The sequence below is a fragment of the Triturus cristatus genome, chromosome 1_2 (assembly GCF_964204655.1).
Source record: "Triturus cristatus chromosome 1_2, aTriCri1.1, whole genome shotgun sequence".
Taxonomy (NCBI): Eukaryota; Metazoa; Chordata; class Amphibia; order Caudata; family Salamandridae; genus Triturus; species Triturus cristatus.
In genome coordinates, this window is record NC_140580.1 from 973,146,489 (window position 1) to 973,168,107 (window position 21,619).

General features: G+C 51.5%; 1 protein-coding gene across 2 annotated transcripts in view; it reads left to right on the forward strand.

Moving 5' to 3' along the window:
• Positions 1-21,619, forward strand: part of PNPLA7 (patatin like domain 7, lysophospholipase) — a 1,876,659-nt gene that overhangs the window by 125,578 nt on the left and 1,729,462 nt on the right. For both annotated transcript variants that reach the window (XM_085610534.1, XM_085610541.1), the window contains exon 3: positions 168-242. In XM_085610534.1, coding sequence (XP_085466660.1) covers positions 168-242 — 75 coding nt within the window. The remainder of the gene's footprint in view (positions 1-167; positions 243-21,619) is intronic.

The window sequence follows — 21,619 nt, forward strand, 5'->3', positions numbered from 1 at the left end:
CTCGTCTTTGTCTTAACTATCCCAAGTAGAGGTACACAGTGTTAATCATGCATAATGTTTCCAATGCAGATGGATCAGGAGAAGAATAAGCTTTCTTTGTCCATGTTCAGCATATTGGTATAGTTGTCTTTCTTTCGCACTAATGTGTCCCTTCTGGATTTCTCTAGGCAAGTCTAACGATGGGCACCGACCTGCGTACCAGAGTCCTCCAGTTTGTAGAAGACCGCTTGCAGACCACGATGGTAACAGAACACATAGACTAAAAACTTGTGGAGGCCAATACTTACGATTGTTCTTATTCAGTCTAGCTTTGTACCTTCTCATGTGGTTTCTAAGGCAATGAAAATCTACAAGGAAGACCAAAATAGCCCTCACATACTATACACGTGTTTGGTTGACTTACTTGAAAAAGATGGTGGCCATATTTCGTGAGACTGGCATGTCTTTTCTGATTTCAAAATGTATTTCTTTTCAGAATCAACATAATTTTAAAATTTGAACTGCTAGACTTGTTAGGGGAGCTGTACCAAAGCTTGGATTCCTGTAGAAGTGTAATTTGAGTTACCCAAGTTGGATGTTCATTATAAACATGTCCTTCCAGGCCCTGTAGATAGTATTGTAGTATAGTGTTTTGTATAGCACTTTCCTACTCCTAACAAGACCTTAACGTTTAGGGTGGTCATGTAAGCAGCTACTCTGTTTCATGTTCATTGTTGGTAGAGTGTGTTTCCGAGTGTATTCTGTGTGGGAAGTGTTTTGGTGTCTTGTGAAGTTTGTGAAGTTTGTAGGTGTGCTCTAAACATGCTACATGCTGCAGTGAGCCTAGAGCTGCCCTTAATCATAATTTAAATAAGGCATATGCCAGAGACATAATCACTTGCATATATTTAAAGGGAATATGTCACTATCGTTCAAATCAACACAAGACATTCGTACACATACGTATAATCTCACATACATTCCCTGACATTTAGTATGCATACCACAAACATGCATTGCAACATCATTATAGCACATTAATTCACATATTAAAACACACTACCCTTCCTAACCCTAAACATTACCCATCCCTGAATTCAAAGACCTTACTACCCATATACACCACCCAACCATGGAATCTGAAACCCCCTTACTACCCTTCACGACTACCTATCCCTGAACCCTAAAAACGCGATACTTACCCTATTCACCAACCATCCGTGAACCCTAAAAACCCTTAATACCCCTATATACTTCCTATGCCTGAATCCTAAAAACCCCTAGTACCCAAAACTAAACCTGTCTCCAACGCTCTTAATACCCCTAAACATCCCCAACTGCCCACCGACAGAGCCTTAAACAAAGCAGGACACTTTTTGCCAAAGGATTTCTATTCATTTGAACAACCGATGGGAAATAGTGTATGTAAACAGCAAACAAAATACCAAATGCTGCATCACGTACTGAGTGTCCAAAGTGATTCTATACTGCTTCTCAGTAGTTTTCATGAATTCTGTGTCATCATAGCTAACTGAATCAAGAGTTTGCTACCCGTTTGTCATGTACTGAAAAGCCTGGCAAGGAATGACAAACATGTATACAAAAAAGAAGAACTGAGAGTCCAAAGAAAGTTTAGTAGCTGTAACGTAACCACTCTAAAAATATTGATCAAGGTGTTTGCTAGTGTCAACTAAGTGCACAATGTGTCCATAAACTTACCGCATATCATCTCGATGCGATACACGCTAATAACATATCACGACTGTGGCCCCCTCGACTCGGAAAGATATCAGTTGACACATTTGGGACATCCACCGAACCAATATCTACATCAATCTGGTAGAAGATGGTTCCTTGGTTAAGTTCCCAGGTTCCCAAATGATGAAGCGAGCCACTTGCTGTGGGTGATGGGAACTTTGCTCACGCATACATACACTTATGGACACATTGTGCACTTAGTTGACACTAGCAAACACCTTGATCAATATTTTTAGAGTGGTTACGTTACAGCTACTAAACTTTCTTTGGACTCTCAGTTCTTCTTTTTTGTATACATGTGTTGAATTGGGGATTGTGAACTGTTTGAGTCGTTAAACTACATCCCTTGGACCCCCACTCTTTTAGAGATAATTTACCTAAGGAATGACAAACACCAAAGTTTTACCCTGAATATCTGTTTTATAGGTGATTAGAAAAAGTTAATACAAAGAAATCTAGCCGCTGTGTTGTTGAACTATTGTGGGTCCACTCCAAAGCCAGCTACAAATGGAAGTGTTCCAGTTACATTACTTCGTGTCCTACATACTGATTTAGGTTTTGTTGCTGGAACCCTATCATTAATACACCCATTGAGGCTGCTCAGTTGTACTGTCAGTTAATCACCCACTGAGGAACATTGTAAAACTCCTTGAGTCTGTGGTGTAGCGAGAATGCAGAACTGTTGTCACTCCATATCAGCCTAGATGTTACATGGGTAGCCCAGACATGTGTCTCTTGTACATTAGGATGTCTGAGGAATTTTGCTTAGCAACCTTCTGGATCGCACCTTTTTTAATTTTGGAATTCAACCCGTGAACATTACATGGCAATATAGGTAATGGGACTGGCTGGAATTTACTTTGGAACCCTTCGTTATAGCAGAGGAGTCTACAAAGAGTTCGGGTGAACATGGTAATGGCAATAACAATTTGAAAACCAGCAGCATCTTGTGGCCTACCATGACAATGAACATTCAACTTCTTCGACATATACCTCCTCTCGCAATGTTATATCCAAACTTTGAAGCATCTATTGTTTATCAAACAGCCTGACCTCTCCAATTATGAACAGAACAACACTAAAGAATTTACAACCGTGCTAACAACTGAGTAAACTCATGTAGGGCACTAGGGCATCAACAAATTAAGTTGATGTTCATAAGCAATGACTGCAAAGGCATTTGTGCCTCCTGATCTCTCCCTTCTGTTTTCGGGTATGAACCAGCATATCTAGTGGAGGTGTGTAATCCTTGTGTTTCTGAGACCCTCTCAGAGTTTCTTGTTTTCAGGTCATACAACCCAAGGCCAACTCTATAGTGTAAAAAAAGAAGGACCTTGAAATATAAAGAACATTCAACGCATATTTGTGATTCATTGACACCTTCTAATGATTTGCACTTCTGAGGTTCTCGTTTTGTATAGACTTCGAGCAGAGAAGGACATGAGAGGACTCGAAGATTAACTTTGTATCTAAGCATGCAAACTATTGTTGGTTTTGGCAGTGCTTCTCAAAGAAAGCACTGCGCAAGCATCCTATGAGCTCTCTTCACCCCAAAGCAAGTTGGCACTCGGCACATATATCTTACCAAAGTATGGAGTCCTATTTCTAGTGCACTGAATTGGTATAAGTAAGTCCTCAGGCATTAAGACCAAAGTGAGTTGGCCATATCTCTGTAGTGGGGATATTGTATTACTGCAACTTCACATCAATTCAGAAATGTGTCTCCCATCTTGTAGGCAAACTATGTGTTCATCATCGGTGTATGAATTATTATTTTTTGGGGGATTAAAAAACACTTTTGGTTAGTGACTTTTCTACATAATGGCAAGTGTGTATTTTACATGACTGAAATGAAGGACTAGCAGTGCCTGGTTGTAGCAGACCTGTGACATAAGGGAGTCAAGGGGAACTCCTCAAACCTAAGCATTAGTCCGAGAGAAAGTAGAGTATTTTTGAAAACTTACTTTATTCGTCAATTAGCATATACAACGCAGGGCTCTGTGAACCAGAGACATCTACCAAATCAGACATATGTAATCATGAAAGCAATCAACATTTTTATAAGTAAGGTCAATGTGTATAACAAAAGCATACTGAATGATATAGAAATTGCCCCCCCCCCAACTCGCACCCTCCCTCACCCCACCCCCCTAGAATCGCACCATGTCCGCATATTTCGGTCCACAGCCTAAAGAAACAAGAAAAGAATCCTACCCTGGCAGCATGTACCCCCACGGCCCCCCCTCCCCCTCTCCTCACCAGAATAATTCCAGCAACTACCCCAGCGGATGGGTCTCCACCACCGCTGGCAGCTCCAACCATAGGCCCCTATAGTCCGCCCACCATTTCCCAATGTTATAGTGCTTGCGTGGGCATCCCCTGGCGACAAAGATAGGCTGCTCCAACCCCCATGCAAAAATCTAAACCATTCTTCCATGCAGCCGCCGAGGGGGCCCGCGTCGCCTTCCACTCTTTAGCGATGTCTCGCTTCGCCAGTGTAAACCCTAACAACATAAGGTGTCGTTTGTAGACATTGCCCCCTATCCCCTCCATGAAATGAAGCAGGGCCAGCTGCGGTGTTCGAGGGAGCCCCCACCCCAGTACCTCCGAAAGGCATGCAAAGACCCCCCTCCAAAAACGATCTAAGGATGTACACTGCCAAACAGTATACAGAAAGGTGCCCCCCTCCCGACCACAACGAAGACACTCCGGGGAAGCAATCAGCCCCGCCCGCCACAGTCATGCTCTAGTAAAATAGCCCCTGTGGAGATACTTAAATTGAACCAGACGGAGTCTCATTGCCATCGCCGCACCCCGCGGGGCTGCCAATGCCTCCGTCCAGTGCTCCTCCTCTAGGGTACCCACGTCAGCCTCCCAGTCTCCCCGAAACTTCTGTAGTGTGGGGGAGCAATGAGTAACCAGGGACTGGTATATCCGGGAGATCTTTTTCTCTTGTAAGTCCCCCATAAAGACTTTCGCCTCCAACGAGCTAAATTCAGGGAGAGACTCCAAACCCTCCAAGCTAGGAGACCGGGCATGACGAAACTGGAGGTACCGGTAAAATTGCGTCTGTGGCGTATAAAATTCCCTCTGGAGGTCCTGGACGGGCTTAAGTGTTGTACCCCTCGTGACATCTCCCAGGGTCGAGATACCAATGTCATCCCATCCCCGGAAACCCTGCAGGGACGCCCAGTGGGGCAGGTGCCCATTGTTCCACAGAGGGGTCTCCCGAGTCAGGGTATTCCACCAACCCATGCGCCGCAGCACCTGCCTCCAGATCTGGGACACCACCCGCGTGACCGATGGCATCGCACCCCGCAACGGCGCTGAATACAGGAGTGTGTGTAATGAGTGACACCCCATGAGTTGATGTTCCAGCACATACGCCGGGTCTCTCCTATCCCCATACCACCACTCATTAAGAACTAGTAGGTGCGATGCCTGGTAATACGAGAGAATGTCCGAGGACGCAAGACCACCACAATAAGTGGACAGGAAGCACATGCGCAATGCTACGCGCACCCTACCCCCTTCCCACAGAAATTGCCCAAGCACAGAATTCACCAGCTGGAACCATCTGGACGGGATCGGGTACGGGTGATTCTGTAGCTGGTAGAGGAGCCGGGGTAGCGCTACCATCTTGAATATTGCCGATCTGCCAAACAAAGTCAGAGGCATACGGGCCCAAGACTTAAGGTCTGAACGAACTCGCTCCCACACTGGAGCCACGTTACGTTCCCAAGAGATTGCCGGTACATCTGAAATGAACACCCGCAGGTATTTCAATGCCCCCACCGCCAACTGGACCAAGGACGCCCACGCACCCACTCTTGTTTGTTCTCCCTGGACCCACAGTGTGGGCTTGCGAGGATTCATATATAACCCCGAAGTCTCCCCAAAGATCTGCATGATGTGCAGAAACCGTGGCCCCGTTCCCTCGACCGCTGTAAGAAAAAAAGGACATCGTCCGCATATAGCGCGATCCTGTTGGACAGACCCGGGGCCCATTCGAATCGCCGAACCTGTGCATCAATGCGTACCCACGCCGCCAACGGCTCCATGGTTAGGGCGAAGAGATATGGAGACAGGGGGCACCCCTGCCTTTTGCCCCGTCCTATAGAAAAAGTGGAGGAGGCCGTGCCACCCACTCAAACCGATGCCGTTAGCTCCGTATAAAGGAGCATTATGTAAGACAGGAAGCGTGGGCCGAGATTGAATCTCTGCAGCAATGCGAATAGGTAAACCCAGCTCAGGGAATCAAACACCCTGTCCATGTCTGCCAAGAGAAGCGCTGCCGGCTCTCCCGTCCGCCGTATGGCTGCCACCGCCACATGGGCCCTCCTTATGTTGTGCCTGGTCGCCCTCTGGGGCATAAACCCCGCCTGATCCGGGTATACAAGAGCAGAGATGTGGGGCAGAAGACGATTGGCCAATGCCTTCGCTAGGATTTTGGCCTCCACGTTTAAGAGGAAAATGGGGCGATACGAGGCATGCTGTTCTGGGGGTCGGCCGGGCTTATTGAACACCACCACCTCCGCGTGCCACCAATCCCGAGGGAGGGAGCCCTTTTCCCGGGCCTCCTCCACCACCGCCCGGTAATAAGGGGTTAGTTGGACATTGTAACGACGGAAAAATTCAATTGGGAACCCATTGGGTCCGGGTGCCTTTCCGGGATTGAGCTCTCCCAGGGCAGCACCGAGCTCCTCATCTGTCAAGAGAACCTCTAACTGATCTCGCACCTCATCCGGCACCGTTTTGGGGGGCAGGTCGATTATGAACTTATCAATGGTGAGCTCTGACAAACATTCCTGGGGGGCATAAAGATCCGCATAGTATGCAGCGAAACTCTCCGCTATGGCGGAAGGGTCTGTAATCGGCGTCCCCGCCGAGTCCAGAATTCCCGGTAGGGCCTGGGCGCGGAAGGTGCCCTGAGAGAGTCGATGCAGCATCTTGCTAGACTTGTCCCCCCACTGGTATACTCTACTGCACGTCGCCAACCAGGCCTGGCGTGCTTCGTCCATCAATAGGGCGACACAGGTCTGTTGTGCAAGAAGCAATTGCCGCACATACTGGTCCCCCCCTGCCTCCCGACTCCGGCGCACGAGTGCATCCACTTCCGCCTCTGCCCGTGTCAGTTCCTCCCTACGCTTCCTGCGGGCTGCCGCGCACCAGGATATGTCTACCCCGCGTAAGGTAGGCTTCAGCGCCTCCCACAGCGTCGCGGCGCTAGGAACGGACCCCTCATTAGCCGCAATTTTTTCACTCATATGCGTCCCATACTCTTCATTCTGCAAGTACCATACTGACAGACGCCACCGGAGCGGTTGCTTCCCCCTGCGTATATATAACTCAAGGGACATCGGAGAGTGGTCCGAAAGGCCGCGAGGCAAGATCTCCACCGACGTCACTCTATCAACCGCCACCCGAGGAACAAAGAAATAGTCAATTCTGGATAGAGAGTTATGGACCGCAGAGAGGTACGTGAACCTCCGTCGATTACCATGAAGACGTCGCCAGACATCAATCCAGTCTAACCCAGTCACCAACTAATGCAGTTTCGTGGGAAGACCACCCCCGGGGCTACCCCCAGCTCTGGTCCTATCCTTGGCCAAGTCCATAACATCATTCCAGTCCCCACCCACCACGGATAACACATCTGGCATGTCGGCCAACAAGGAACGCAGTTTCTCTACCAGATTCCATTGTGGGGGGGAGCATATACACTGCCTAGTATCAAGGGGTCCTCCCCGATTCGGCCCCGGATAAATAGATAGCGCCCCTGCGTGTCCGTCCACAGTTGTAGGTGTACATAGGGAACCCTACGGTGTACTAGGATCGCTAATCCCCGTGAACCCCTTGTAAACCCAGTGTGGAAGACCTGTTGGAACCCGTAACGTTGCAAGCAGAGGGCCTTCGTACCCAGCAGATGTGTTTCTTTCAACATATGATCATCGGCCATAGCCCTCTTTGCCTGGTGGAGTATTGCCCCGCGTTTGATTTTATCCAGAGCCCCACGCACATTCCAACTGATAATGCGGAGACTGCCCGGGGTTACCCCGCCATCGTCTGGCCCTCTAGCTATGAGGGGGCGCATCCTCCCGTAAAGCGGATAGTGAGCTGTGGTGGTGCATGTGTATAGTGCAACAGACGTCTAGCGGAAGTGCGATTTGGAAACTAAAACAACCCCCACCCAAGAAACCCCCCACCCCATACCTCAAAAACACTGAAGTATCTGACACGGTAGGGCTAGTCCCCAAACCCCAACGGGGGGATGAAGACCGCCCCAACCAATGGATCCCCAACTCGCAGCCTCTGACCAGTACGGTCCTGGCGGAGAGACCAGCCCACATCGTGACTCCCCCCTAGTAATATCCACCACGGCTCCACAGCACCCCACTGACTTCGTACATTAGGGTTCGAGTGATTGTCGCCCTGAGGTAGAGCCCCACCCCCCCGAGAGGAGCTGCTGCAGGCCTGGGAGCGCCGGCGGGATCGGGGTCGTCTGTTGCTCTCCTGCAGTTGACCCCGGGGGCCCCTCCGGGCCACCTCGCTCGATGAAGAATCTGACTCCCTTCCAGGTGGCGTATGGGGCCTCACCCGTCTCATCTGTCTATTTAAACATCTCCTCTGGGGTGTCGAAGACGGGGGTGCGGGAGCAAAATACCTCCCGCAGGCACGCCGGAAACAATAGGGCGTATGGAAGCTTAAGGTCTCTCAGACGGGCCTTCGCCGCCGTAAATGACTGGCGCTGTTGCTGGACCAGTCTTGTGTAATCAGGAAAAATAAGAATGTGTGCATTGTTCCTTGGCCAGAGCTTGCTTCAGGATAGCGTCTTGATCGAGGTAATTGAGCAGTTTTGCTATAACTGGCCGTGGGCGAGCCCCCACCGGGCTTTCTGCACGAGCGCTCTGTGTGCCCTCTCCACAACAAAACACCGGGACATGGCCTCAGGGGGAAGCCAGCTCTCCAGCCATTGCGTAAGAAAATGTTCCATGTTGCCCTCTTCGCAGCCCTCCGGAAACCCAACAAATCAAAGGTTGTTGCGTCGAGCCCTCCCCTCCGCATCCTCAACTTCGAGCGCAAGGCCCTTTTGGACGGTTTCCATCTTAGCAACCTTCTGCTTCAGCACGGTGACATCATCTTCCGCCCCAGAGATCCGGGACTCCGCTCGGTGATACGGGACACTGCGCAGATCCTGTCACAACAGCATGACGTCCGCACCAACTGCCCCGATTTTGCCATCCAACATATCCTTGGATTGAGTGATAGCAGCCATGAGGCCGCATTGTCTGGTACGGCTCCCGACTGGCACCTGGAGGCTCCAGCCGCCACCCCCGGGCCAGTGAACTTATCAATGGGGCCTTGCTTGGTCGAGCCGCTACCTCCTTTGTCTCTCGTCATGTCAGTCCCCGAAGACCCCACGAACTCCCAGGAAGAGCCGGGCGGGGCGCAGGCTCAGAAACCACCAGTACCCGCGGTCCGACCAAACCGCCGAGTGGGCACTGACCAGCAGGCGTCACAAAACCACTAGGCCAACAAGACCTCTCAGGGGCCCCAACTCACCAGAGGCTCCTAGTCATGTGTGCGCGGTCTGACTGTCCGCCGGGGCGATATCACCGCAGAGTGACAATAGTGGCCTGCACTCACCCCTGCCATGTGGCCCCGCCACGAGCAGCAGCCGCAGCCACTAACCCCAGGGGCCCGATGCAGGCCCACGCGGCCCAACCGACCGCCGGTGTGGGCACCCCTGTGATCCCGGGTCAACTCCTGGGGGGGAGGGGCAGAGAACCGGACAGCGGATCACTCAGCCCCCTCCACGCGGCTCGACTGCGCCGCTGGTCCCCCATTACCATACCACAAAACAGGGGGGGGGTTAGGGGGGAAAAGGCGCCAAGAGAAACGAGGCAGCCGTCCACAATCCAGGCCAGTGCGGGCACTCCCGACGACCCAAGATGCAGGGAGGTATGGAGGCAGACTCCGACTCACTGAGGCACTACCCCCGCGGCCCGACCATGCCACAGAACCCCCACGGAGACACCGGGGGAAGAGATTAAGCACTGTAGGCAGCGGGCCAGCCCCACGCGGTCTGACCGACCGCCGGTATGGGAGTCCCAAGGGCCCCAGGACAGCTCAGCAAGAGGGGGAGAAAAGCGGACGGCAGGCCTCCCAGCCGCCTCCCCTGCGGTCCGGTTGCACCGCCGATCCCCACTGCAATGCCAGGAGGGGGGGGGCACCGTGGACACCAAGCCCTCAGCCCCCGTCTCCAATCTCCACTGCCGCCGGCAGACATCACCGCCAAGAGGGCCCAGCCACAGGCCGCGGTCCTCTCCTCACCTTCGCGGCCCGATCCAGCCGCCGAGTCTCCTCCTCAGATCACATCCCGGAACGCTCTGCGGAGCAGCGCTCAATGGCCCCGCCAGCTATCCGAGCCCTCCGCTGGCACCAGGGCTCTCCGATCTGGTCGATATGCCGGTGGGCGGGCCCGATTCGCCGCACGCCCTCCTGCCGCCTCCGGTGACCTCAGGCGCGACTCCCCGGCTCCACTATCGGCAGCCAGGCCTCACCCCAGGCGTGGGTCAACCGCACCTCCAGAGATCACCGTGGGCTCCCCAAAACCACTCAGGGTGAAGATCAGGGCAATACAGCACTGCTGGGCCGTCTCGATGGAATCCCTGAAGTCGGGGGAGTCAGGATAATCGATGGATATTCAGTGGGCTGGACGGAGCTCACTTAGCACGCGTCCGCCATGTTGGCTTGCTAAGCCACGCCCCCGAAAGTAGAGTAATTTGAGAGTGCAAACATAATGACTGCGTCAGAAAGCTCTAAGCAGTGTGCACTGTCCATGGATCATGTTGAACTACGACCCAATCACTTCCGAGACTCATTGTGATTAAGATATTTTTTAGAATTTCTTGCTGTTTCTGTTTCTCACGCCCATCTGAGCATAGATCAAGACTGACTGTCCAAGTAAGTGACTTCCATGAGATCAAGAATTATTTATGTAAAGAATGTTTTGTGGATTCATGCATAGGGTTGATAGTAGCAGAAGATTAATCCAAAATTAAATTTCTCACTGCAGAGTGACCGACTACCATTTGTCAGATGTCTCAATGGGAGTTGTTAAGATTTGGGATACTTTTTCTTTCAAGCTAATTAAGAATAGTCTAATAGCCAGTAGGTCTGGTGTTGGCTGCAAGATTTCTAATGTTTTGTTTTATTATGTCATGGTTTATGTTCAATTGCGCAGCTGCTGGGCCCTCTCAGTATGATAAAAAACATTGGCTAAAAGCAAAAATATCTTATTTTGGCCTAAAAAAGCACACATTGCCATAGTAGTCCCTGGCTTTGAAGGAAACTAGTTTGTGCATACATGTGCTCCATGTGAGCACATGCATGAAAGAGCAGAATTCCATCACTTACTGTGGAGTTAGCCCATGGCTAAAGAGGCCAATTAATTGCTCCACGTTGTATGCTGTAGTGGGCAGAAGGAAAATGTGAAGGACTAAACAGACCAATGGGTGAAAAGATCTTGATGAAAACCCCCTACAAATACAATATATTTATTTATTTAGAGCTTTTCTATAGCGCTGCTGTACCATGTGGTGTGAAAGTGCTTTACACTTTAATTGATACTTAAGCAAGCAAGTAAATATGGAAATTGTAACCAGGGGGGAAGAGAAGCAAGCAGAACAAGGAAATGGAGGTTGGGGATTGGGAAAGATAGGAGGAGGGGATCAGGGATAATGTGAAAAGGAGAGGGCAGGGATGTTGAACAAGGAGAAAACAGCAAAGCATGCATTCACAGTTGTCAGAAAAATAAACCTGAACCCCAAACCAAGGAGAACAAAAGTTAATGCGTACATTAGACCATCAGATATTAGTTACTGAAGACTAAATCAGGACATGATTCGCCAAGGTAAAGGCTTGTAAGGGTGAGCCTTTAGAGCTTTCAGAAAGTATATGATATTGAAGATTAATGGCTGCTGTAGAGGGAGAGCGTTCCAGGAAGGCTTAGCAGGACTGGAGAAGAATTGTTTTGGAGCTTGGAAACAAAATATTTTCATGCTTTCATCACAAGCAAATTCTTGCTCCTGGCAAGTTCCATTCTACTGGAAATGATCAAGAAGTCAACTAGGTAGCTTGGTCTACCAGTGCGAAGTGCTTTGAATGTGAGACAGCAGATTTTTAACTTTCAAGCCAGTTCAAGTTGCTGAGAATAGGGGTAATGTGATCATATTTATTTTTCTCTGTAAACAGACCAGCCATGGAGTGAAGCATGGCTGTGAGGGTGAGCAAAAAGTTCGAAGAATGTTCTATTTGATTAAGATAGTAATTGACAGACTGGAGTAGTTTGTTCACGAGGTGCCTTTAATATATTGGATTCAATGCAAAACTAAGCAAATTGACAGAATCTATGGGTGGGGTTACAAAGCTGAGATCTATTAAGTTGGTGGACAGATTTAAGTCAATTTTGTTCTTTAAATAAAAAAAAAAATTGGGTCGCGGCCAAGATGCCAAATTAAGCAGGCGTATTCTGGGTTCCCTCTGCCTGGACCCAATTGAGCATCCTGTGGGTGCTGAGAGGTCCTCTGGATCCGGGGGGACCCAGTGCTGGGATCATAGCTTCCAAGAGAAAGAATTACAGTGACAGGTACCTGAACTAGAGCGTATCCAGCACAGGGGCTCTGAGAATATGGTGCCTAGCTAGAAACTGCCAGGAAACAGCTGACGGGCTTAGACCTGGTTAGGGCTGAATACTCCCTCCTTAGATTGAAGCACTCCTTCAAATGACAAGGACGTCAGCTATCCCTCTGGATCCTCTCACATACCAACCGCTTAACAGTCGTCCTGTTCCAGCAATTCTTCCTCACTTTTTTTTTCATTTATCTAATCTATTCCATATCTACAATCAACTCTAGATCAACTAGGTGTCTCACTCTTCAAGCTTTCAAGAACCTCTCATCTGCATAATAGATCCTCTGTAAATGTTTTCATTTGACTTTCCGCGTTTGTTAGAAATGTCCTTATTTCTATTCCATATTTACAATTGCCTTTTAAAACACAACATCCATTTAGGCCCAAATAGTTTCAAACATGTAAAGGCATTCTTTACTTGCATAACTCATTTTCCCAATTGCACTGCAATTGTTCTTTCATTTAATTACATGGCCTTAATGTCCCTGTTTAGCCACCAGAAGATGGAAAGGTTTTAATTGGAGTGTGGCTTCTGGCTCTGTAATTAAACCACATAAACAGATTTTTTTGTTCCAAGTGAATTCTATAACCCTGGTCCCAAGATAGTACTCAATCAGCTTCCTTTAAGCGGATACCTTGGTATAGCCAATTTGACTACAGGAGGTGTCGTGGGTCTTGGATATTTCGATCAACTGGGTGTCTCACTCTTCAAGCTTTCAAGAACCTCTCATCTGCATAATAGATCCTCTGTAAATGTTTTCATTTGACTTTCCGCGTTTGTTAGAAATGTCCTCATTTCTATGTCTTCTAGCATGCCAACATCCTTTTTTCCATTTTGCTCTGTTTGCGTAGATTGTTGCAGGTGGTGATTGCTACAAGTGGCCTACACAAACCTCATTGCTTGAAACTATCTTAACCACAGCTTTAACGTTTTAAGGTGCCATAGAACTGCCCCGCTTATCAAGTGTCAGAGACCATTTTACTGTTACTTTCTAATTCAAAGAAAAAATGCTGACTCTATTATGGATCATTACAATTTTGACCAGTTTCTTAATCTTCAAAAATTCAAGATCTTGGCTTTGGCACATGTCTTGTTCAGCACAGTGATTGGCTGTGCTTACTTTTCGTCTAAAATGTCTAATTCCACTTCCTTATGGGGCCAATATTATTAATACAAGACGTTTCACTTGGAGATCAGTGCTGCTCTGTGAGTATTCCCCTAATTATAAGTTCCTTAGATGTCCTTTTTGCGGCTTCAAAAGGCCATTGTTACCCTTATTTTGGTGAATGCCCGACCAGAGCTGCTTTACCTCAGGTCTTAACCTGTCCAGTGTGTTCCTGATCTGAGTATGTTTCGATCTGGTTTCTATGTAACTTTTCAAAATCCTCTGGATCCATCTGAAAGGATTTTGTTAAATGGGGCCTCCATGGACAAGACATGTAGAAAACTTCACTCTTCAGCAGGGTAACATGCATCAGGGCGACTACATGTTTTTCTCGATCAAAAAATGATAACCACTCATAAGGATCTGGCTCTTATGAGGTGCTGCAGCCGACCTATCCATTTAGCCTCCCTGCAAGTTTGCTTCACATAGCGTTATCTAACTGATATCTGGAATCATTTGTAGGACTATCAGTCCAAGTTAATCTATGGCCATCCATCCCATCTGCCATCTTTGAGTTTGTGAGTTCTTTCCTCCAAACCTTTTGTGGCTGTGTAGCCGGTATTTGAAAGCCTAATGTCTCAAAATGACAGTTTCTTACTAATTTAGTTCTTGTCTCTCTGCCGGGGTCTCGCCAGAAGCTTTTTATGGGACTGATCAAATCAAATGCATCCCTCCACCTAAAATTACACATTTGCAAACAATGCTCTTGGCCCTTAGAACCTTGTTGCTCTTGATAAGTGCAAACCACATCAAAAAACAAACTGGCAAACACACAGTTGCCCCCTATTCTGCTGGCTGACTTGCCATGATCAATGCACTGCAGAATGGTATAACAGAATCCCACTGTCAAAATGGAGTTATGTTGTTAGTCAGTAATATTTGCCGTTTGTGAACCTGGTATTTGCAAAGACCAAAACAGGAAATACACGAAAAAAAGCTTTTTCATTAGAAAATGAAAGACTAATGCAAATGACCTGCAAAACAAGGGTCTTTTGAATTTGTGGTTTATTTTTGTCGAGAGAGGTAGGACTAACTTTTGTGTTTACCTTTAGTGGAAAGGGACACCCAAAGAGGGGACATATCGCTATCTGGGGGCTACAGATGTTTTAGGTCAGTAGCTCCTTATTCAGGGGAACCAACCTGCGCAGTGATTGGGTGCAAAAGGAGGTTGTCCCGTTTGGACCCACAAAAACTGTTGTGAGCCCAAAGACTCAAATAGCCACTCTCAGTACATCTAGCTGATCAGCCAAAAGGTTCCGGACCACCACCATCAGTAGGGTCACTTGAAGAAAATCCTAATAATAGATGATAGTAAAAGAGATATTGGGTTTACCAGGCAGAATCACCATTAAGTGCACCTGTAGCAGTAGGTCTACTGCATGTGTTGTAGTTTTCAGGGGTAGCCTTCTTCTGGTCTTTGGTGAGGGCATCAAGTTTCTTTGTCCATGTCCCTGGACTCCTTGGGCTTGCCTGTTGCCACCCTATCCACCGTTTCCCGGTGTTGGGGCGACAAGGGCCCAGATGAAAGCCTACGCTACGGCTCTGCAGGCTTCCTTGGGCCCTCCTCCTCTTCCTGCAACGTCTGTGGATCCCTTGCCGTGCGCGGGGTGTTCTGCGGACTCGCTGGGAGCTTTGCCCACAGCGCCGACGTGTTCGGCTTCAGGATTTGGAGGTGTGGTGTCGTCGAGGTGAGGCCCTTTGGGGTTCCCCTCTTTGGCCCATGGCGTCCCGGCCTCACCGCAAAGCTCCTCGGGGTTCCCTGCTGTGTCGCAGGAGGTCACCGGGACTCACGGCCTGACCCCAAGTCCCCCTCGGTCCTCTGGGCAGGCGGTTGTCTTCCCGGAGGCCGAGCCGACGCCTCTCCGGCATCACTGGCTTTCCTCCCCGGCGCTGGCAGCTCCGCGGGTAGAAGCCGGGCCCCTCTCGGTCCTCGGCGCAAGCGGCTGCCTCGTCGGGGGTCGAGCCGGCACCTTTTCGGCGCCGTTCATTGGGAGCTTCGGCTCCGACCCCGCCCCCCCTTTCCGATGAGGCACATGGTGGTGGAGGTCGACCCGGTGCCCCTGGTGGACACTTCGGTGCCGGTCAAGGACTCACCGGTGCCTGTGGTGGACTCCCCGACGTCGGATCGTCGACTCTTCTCCGGATGTCCCTTCCTCTCCAGAGAGCTGTCGTCTCCTTGTTACCTCTTCACCGGAGTCTGGGCGCCATATCGTGGCCTTTTCTCTGGCGGATTCCAGGGCGGGTTCTATGCAGTCTCCACGTCCACAGCCCCCAGACCCGCTCTTCCGCGCCCTGCAGTTGTCTGCCCTGCAGGCTTCTCCGCCCTCTCCAGAGGCCCCTCAGGTTCCCCAATCGTCTATGGGTCTTCCATCTTACAGGGGCTGGTCTTTTCTCCCTCCAGCAGAGGACGGGCATCTTAGTTTACAGCCTTCGCCCGCGGAAGAGTTGCTTTCCCCCCATGACGCCCTATGGAGGCGAGTGTGGCCTTTGTCCGGGCCATTTCCATGGCCACTGGCATTTTGCAGATGGGCAATCCAGTTGCTCCACTCCTTACGGACCATTTATTGGAGGTTCTCCACCAGGGTTCTGGTGGGGGGGAGCCGCTTATCCCATTTGAAGCGTTGCTCCACAACTCTCTTCTGGGGGCGCCCTGCCACGGGGGATCCGGTGCCTCAACCATCCTTCACTGCCACCGTCCTGCTCTGCACGATCCAGTCTGCCTTTTTTCCCACCCGTCTGCCCAGGGCCCTTTCCTGCGGGCTGCCTTTCCTTCTTTGCCTTCAGTGCTGCTCCCGCCGTCTCGGGAGGCCCGGTGGCTGGACTCCTTGGGACGTAACATTTTCGCCTCCACTAGCGCTGCTCTGCGCACACTTAATACACTTTGTGTGTTGGCCAGGGCTACATCCGACCTGTGGGATTCCGCGGAGTCCCTTCTTTCTTGCGCCTCCCAAGAGGGTGCCTACGCTGATCTGCGGCACCATGTGCGGGATGGTCGGGAGTTAGCTACATTCATTCTCCGTTCGGCCTTGGACGTCTCTGATTCCCTTGGCCACGCTGTGGCGAGTTCTGTGGCCCTACGCCGCCATGCTTGGTTGCGGGATAGTGTCTTTCCAGAGAATTTTCGGGAGCGTCTTGTGGATTTACCTTTTGATGGGACTCTGTTGTTTCACACCCACGTGGACTCCGCTATTCAGAGACTCCTTGCGGGGCTCCGCCCCCTCCCCCTCCATCAGCTTTGGTTGGTCGGTCCTCCGGCGTCTTATGGGAGGCGTTTATCCCACCTTTCTCTTTGGGGCCTTATGCTTCGGTTGGCCCGTGAATCCCGCGGCCTACCCGCTCTACCCCGGTCCGTTGGCGACTCCCGAACAGCGGCAAGTGTTTCTTGCTGCCTTGGACCGCCTGTTTAGGCCTCGGGCTCCCGCCGGTGTGCCTGCAGGCCCCGCGGCCCCGTGTCCAGATCCTGTTGACCCGGCGGCACCGCCACAAGGTGCAACGCCGCTGGCTCCGGCCCCGTCGCTGCCCTTTGCTCCGGCCCCGGCGCTGCCCTTTGCTCCGGCCCCGGCGTTGCCCTTTGCTCCGGCCCCGGCGTTGCCCTTTGCTCCGGCCCCGGCGTTGCCCTTTGCTCCGGCACCAGCGCCGCCCTTGGCTCTGGCCCCAGCCCCGCCCCTGGCTCCGCCACAGGTGTCGCACTGGGTGCCGTTTATCCCTCCCCTGCCACGGTTCTCGGACCATTTCGTTCCGACCTGGGATCCTCATTAGGCCGGGGCTCCGGTTCGGCCCCGGCCGGCGCGGCTCCTGGTGCCGCTCCCGGCGCCGCTGGCTCCCTCTCCGGGTCCAGTCCTGCCGCCGCAACCGGCTCCTTCTACCCCGGAGCCGGATGAGGACTGGGACGGCTCCAAGGACCCCATTGCGTGGCAGTGTGACTCCGAGCAGGATTGGGTGGATGTCCTTCAAGACGCGGGTGAACTTGATGTGTCTTCTGACCCGGAGTTTGCCTCGCCTCCACCCACTATGGAGGAGGGCACTTCCTACACTATGGTGCTGTGTCGAGCCGCGGAGACTCTACCTCGACCTCCCTACGGTGGCCCATAAGACCAACCTCCTTACGGAGATGCTCCAGACGGCCTATGCGTCATCGGAGCCGCTGCTCCCTTTCAATGAGGCCCTTACCGAAGTCCTCTTGGGTACGGACTCTAAGAGGCTGGACCAATATGGCAAGAGGTTGTTCTCCTCAGCCAGTTTGGGGTTGAGGTAGGTTAATACCGCCTACTTATTGGGCCGTTACTCCCACGCAGTGTGGGATTCGGTGGCGGAGGTTCTGCCTCAGTGCTCTGAGGAGGTCCAGGCTGTCCTTTCCCAAACAATGGCGGAGGGCAAGGATGCGGCGAAGTTTGCCATCAGGTGTGGTTTGGACACTGCTGATTCGTTGGGCAGGGCGATTTCCACAACGGTGGCGTTGCGGCGCCAAGCCTGGTTGCATTCCACTGGCTTCTCATCCGATGTCCAGAGCTCGCTCATAGACATGTCTTTCTATGGCTCCCGCCTCTTTGGTGATCAGGCTGACAATGCCCTGCAGCGCTTTAAAGACTCTCGTGCCACGGCCAAGTCTTTGGGTCTTTCCTCAAACTCCTGCCACGACGGGGTTTCGTTCCTTTCGTGGCCAGGGCAGGGGTACCCAGGTGCGCTCTTCCAGCAAGCCTGTGCAGAACCAGCCTCAGCGAGGCCACGGACGTGAGTTCCACAGGGGTGGGTCTGGTAACCAGCGTGCGGGGCAGTCCACTTCCACCCCGCTGCTTCTGCCTCGAAACCTTCCTAATCCGAGCTTCAGGGGGCACCCCACGCCAGTGGGTGGCAGGGTTCACCTCCACCTCCACCACTGGCACGAGATTATGTCGGACAAGTGGGTGCTACAGATAATCTGCCAAGGTTACTCGCTCCCCTTTCTGTCCTCTCCTCCAGCCATGCCACCTCCGTACCAGTGAATGTCGGGGGATCATTTGGCTCTTCTCCGTCAGGAAGTCACGGCCCTCCTGGCCAAGGGGGCCACCGAGTACGTTCCCGATCAGGAAGTAGGCAGTGGTTGCTATTCACACTACTTTCTGGTCCCCAAGAAGGACAAGGGGGGCCTGCGCCCCATCTTGGACCTCCGGGACGTCAAACGCTTCCTCCGGAAGGAGAAGTTCAAGATGCTGACTCTAGCTCAGGTCCTGTCTGCCCTGGACCCTGGAGACTGGATGGTAGCGTTGGACTTGCAGGACGCTTATTTTCACATTCCCATCCTGCCGGCCCACCGGCGTTACCTGCGGTTCACGGTAGGCCAGGAGCATTTTCAGTTTGCCGTGCTCCCCTTCGACCTTACCAGCGCCCCTCGGGTGTTCACGAAGGTGATGGCGGTGGTCGCAGCTAATCTGCATAGGTCAGGGGTGTCAGTCTTCCCCTACCTCGACGACTGGCTGTTGAAGGCGGCTTCGCTCCAGGTAGTTGTCTCCCACCTCCAGACTACGGCCGACCTCCTGCATCTGCTGGGGTTCTCCAGCAATCTGGTGCCGCATGCCAGATGGCATATGTGGGCTCTGCAGTGAGACCTGAAGTTCCAGTGGGCGCAGCATCAGTGCAACCTGTCCGATCATGTCCAGATCTTGGAGGGCACTGCACTGCAATTGCAGTGGTGGCTCATGAATCGCGATTGGGTCAATGGCAGATCCCTCTCCCTTCCCCAGCCGGAGCACACGGTAGTGACAGATGCGTCCCTCCTGGGCTGTGGAGGCCACATGGGAGAGGCGGAGTTCAGAGGCCTCTGGTCTCCGGCGGAGTCCCGGCTCCATATCAACCTTCTGGAGCTGCAGGCGATCCGACTTGCACTGAAGGCATTCCTTCCCACTGTCCGGGGAAGTGTTCACAGACAATACCACCGCCATGTGCGGGGTGGCGTCGTGGACCCTTTGTCAGGAGGCTCTGCGCCTCTGGACATGGCTGGGACATCAAGGCATTACCTTGGTGGTTCAACACCTGGCAGGTTCTCTGAACGCCAGGGCGGACAAACTCAGCCACCGGTGCATGGTGGGTCACGAGTGGCGTCTGAACTTGGATGTGGCACAAGGTCGCTTTCTGCGATGGGGAGAGCCTTGGTTAGATCTATTAACCACCGAAGAGAACGCGCAATGTCATTAGTTCTGCGCATTGGAATTTCCAAGGTCGCTTTCTGCGATGGGGAGACGCTTTTAGTCTTGAGTGGAGCTGCGGTCTGTTGTATGCCTTTCTGCCTATACCACTTCTGCCCAGAGTGCTGAAGATCAGGCGCGACCTGGCCAAAGTCATTCTTGTGGCTCTGAACTCGAAGAGTATGGTATCCCGAGCTACTCAGTATGAACATCGATCCCCCGCTCCGTCTGCCTTTTCGGGAGGATCTTCTGTCGCAGCAGCAGGGGACGGTCCTCCACCCGAACCTGTCCAACTCCACCTCCATGCTTGGAGATTGAGCGGCGACAGTTGGCACCTTTCGATCTTCCTCCTGAAGTCTGTGATGTCATCTTGGCAGCCAGGCGTCCCTCCACTAAAACGGAGTACGCCTGTCGGTGGAACAGATTTGTGGCATGGTGCACAGCTAAGACTGTTGATCCCCTTTCTGCTCCTCTTTCTGAGGTTCTCCTGTTCCTTCTTTCTTTGGCCCAGCAGGGCTCTGCTCTGGGCACTCTTAATGGTTATCTTTCGGCTATCTCTGCCTTCCTACGGCCTCCTGATCAGCCTTCTCCCCCAGTTGTTAACCGTTTTCTTAAGGGCATTACGCATACGTTCCCACCTGTGCCCTTCATAATGCCTCAGTGGGACTTGAATCTTGTCTTGACTTTTCTGATGTGAGCTCCCTTTGAGCCCCTTCATAACTGTCCCTTACGTCTTCTCACTCTAAAGACGGCTTTCCTGGTAGCTATCACCTCTGCCAGGAGAGTGAGTGAGCTCCAGGCTCTTTCTTCCAAACCTCCTTTCCTTTCTGTTCATCCGGACAAGGTGGTTCTGAGGACACGTCCTTCTTTCTTGCCAAAGGTTGTCACACCCTTCCACATCGGGCAGACCATCACTGTGACCACCTTTTTTCCGCCTCCGCAACCTTCACGGGAAGAGGAGCTTGGGACGCGGTGTGCCCTTGCAGGATATTTGTCGGGCAGCTACGTGGGCCTCGCTGCACACGTTTACCAAGCACTACTGCCGGAGAGACGGCTTCTTTGGCCGTTCTGTGCTCCGTGACTTTCTGGTGTAATCTTGTTCGCAGACCCACCACCGGGGTTGGTATTGCTGGGGTATCTATTCTAAGGTAAGGAATCTATCACTAATGTGTCTCTTTCAGATGCACAAGTTACTACTTGTGTAACGATATATCTGTAAGAGACATTAGTTAGTGATAGATTCCTTACCGCCTCACCCATCCTCCCCGTTCTGCGAACTGATTACTAGGATTAGGGTCATCCCCTTTTAAGGCCCTAGTTTTATGCACCAAAGTTCAGTTTCTGGCATGACTGCATTTCGGCGTGGAAAGTTGTGTACAGAACGGACGTCAGCGTGCATGGGTGGCGCCTAAGTAGCCTCCATGACGTCGTCCCGGCATGCACGACGCCAGTGACGGGCACAGAGCCACCTACTGGCGCGCAGGGGTAGTGCTAAGCAGAAAACTTTCCGGATCCAGACTGACACCTGGGGAATATTCTAAGGTAAGGAATCTATCACTAACTAATGTCTCTTACAGATATATCGTTACACAAGTAGTAACTTGTGCGTTAGTGTGGGCATGTGTATGTCTTTGAGAAATGCAAGATTGACAGCTATCGAGGCTGTGGCTGTTGGTGCATATACTGTTTTGTAATGTGTCGCTAATGCTTCAGTTATTTGTTTTGGTTCAGCCGTAATCTGTCCATTGTCTAGCCGGATCTGTGCCACCCATTTACTAGCCCTCTCCCTCTTTTCCAGCCATGGCAAGAGCTTACCCGCTTTGTCTCCTAGTTCGTAAACAGTATGTTGTGTTTTGGTGA